Raw genomic sequence first — 1,641 nt, forward strand, 5'->3', positions numbered from 1 at the left:
GGCTGAGGCAGGAGAATTGCCTGAACCCAGGAGGCGGAGGTTGCGGTGAGCCGAGATCGCGCCATTGCACTCCAACCTGGGTAACGTGAGTGAAACTCCGTCTCAAGAAAAAAAAAAAAAAGAGTAGTAACGTGGCAATTTGTGGATAACAGACACTTCAGACTTCATCTTGCACAGATCTATTTAATGGAAGTGGCCTCAGGATGTTCCACTGTAATTAAGTCCATGGGCCTGTCAACACTAGGTGGAGAAGAAGCCACCATCTTTCTTTCGGGAGTAACCTCCGTTGGTGGCTGCAGTGTGAGGGGACACTGTGGAGCAAAGAGAACGAAGGGGATTGAATTTCAGATCCTTGGCCTTTTTTAGGAGACTTTAATCATCAATACAGTGTGGGTACTGCGGAGAAGCTTCTCATAACAGCTGCGAAGACTAGCATATGGATGACTGATGGGAGGTAGTTACAGGTCTTCCACCGCCAGATTTTTGCCCTTGCTGTAAATGTTTGTTCCTAGACTTAAGGCTGAGCAAAGACGCTCTGAAAAATTGAATTAACTTCCTAGCTCTACAGTCAGCATATCCCCTGGTATTAATCTGGTACGTGCCAACTTAATCACTGCTTTCCAAGACCCACAGAAATCCCTCATCTTCCCTTCTGTCCAGTCACCTCAAATCCCTGATTCATGGGTCCATTTAGAAAGACTTCCCCACTGCTCCATCTGCTTACCCAGTCTTCTAACCCTTACCTATGGATCCCTGGATGCTGTGGATGGACTCCTTTTTAGGGTTGATCCAGTGTCTGATGTTAGCCAGGAAAGTGATGGGTGGAGTGGGAGGGGTTAAAAATTCTCCAGGGAATTGGATGTTGGCTCTAGAAGAAGGTGTAGGGAAGAAAGGGAGAGTGAAATCAATCAGAAAGGTGAGGAGGGCAAGGTAGTTGAGTGCCATCTCAAGAATAAAGCAGCCAGAGACCCTTTTTACCTCTGTGGGATTAACCAAAGATTTTGTTTGTACAGATGAGCACAATCTTGGGGGATTTCTTTTTCTTTTTTTTTAAGATGGGGTTTCACGGTGGTGGTCAGGCTGGTCTTGAACTCCTGACCTCAGGTGATCCACCCACCTCGGCCTCCCAAAGTGCTAGGATTACAGGCGTGAGCCACCATGCCTGGCTTAATCTTGGGGGATTTCTGTTCATCGAAGACAGTGAAAATACAGAAACTATATTATGGACACAGATGTAAAAATACAGAAATTTGTATACCAATGAGTACCTAGTGATTATCACTTCCCGTATATGACTGGATGGCAGCATGTGTGGGCTGGAGGGGCTCTGCCTCTCTACCACTTACCTACGGATATCCTCCTTGGTCGTCTGGTGTAGCAGCATCTCACTTTTGTTCTTGAATGCCTCAGTGTGGTGGTTGTACAAGGCTGCTAAGCGGAAGTCCAGGTCATCCTTCGGTATCTACAGAAGTCAGTCCCCTCAGGGTTAGCTCAGCCACCGGTGCCCCTCCTCTAGTCGGGTTCTGTTGTGTTCTACTCTTCCCCAGAAGTATAGTGAAGCCCCTGTTGGGTCTGAAATCTACCAGCTCCTTACACACTATGTTGTTGTACATGATAACTCCTTTTTTTTTTTTTTTTTTT

At 46.6% G+C, this 1,641-nt stretch overlaps 1 protein-coding gene across 1 annotated transcript in view; it reads right to left on the reverse strand.

Moving 5' to 3' along the window:
• Window positions 1–163: 163 nt before the first annotated feature.
• The window catches only part of CUNH1orf194 (chromosome unknown C1orf194 homolog), a 7,896-nt gene continuing 6,418 nt past the window's right edge, over window positions 164–1,641 (reverse strand). Inside the window, exons 3-5 of the mRNA XM_017499232.2 lie at window positions 1,347–1,462; window positions 744–868; window positions 164–311 (exon numbers count right to left, since the gene is read on the reverse strand). Of these exons, the coding sequence (XP_017354721.1) occupies window positions 241–311; window positions 744–868; window positions 1,347–1,462 (312 nt within the window). The 3' untranslated portion in view covers window positions 164–240. The remainder of the gene's footprint in view (window positions 312–743; window positions 869–1,346; window positions 1,463–1,641) is intronic.

The sequence above is a fragment of the Cebus imitator genome, unplaced genomic scaffold (assembly GCF_001604975.1).
Source record: "Cebus imitator isolate Cc_AM_T3 unplaced genomic scaffold, Cebus_imitator-1.0 Scaffold256, whole genome shotgun sequence".
Classification (NCBI taxonomy): Eukaryota; Metazoa; Chordata; class Mammalia; order Primates; family Cebidae; genus Cebus; species Cebus imitator.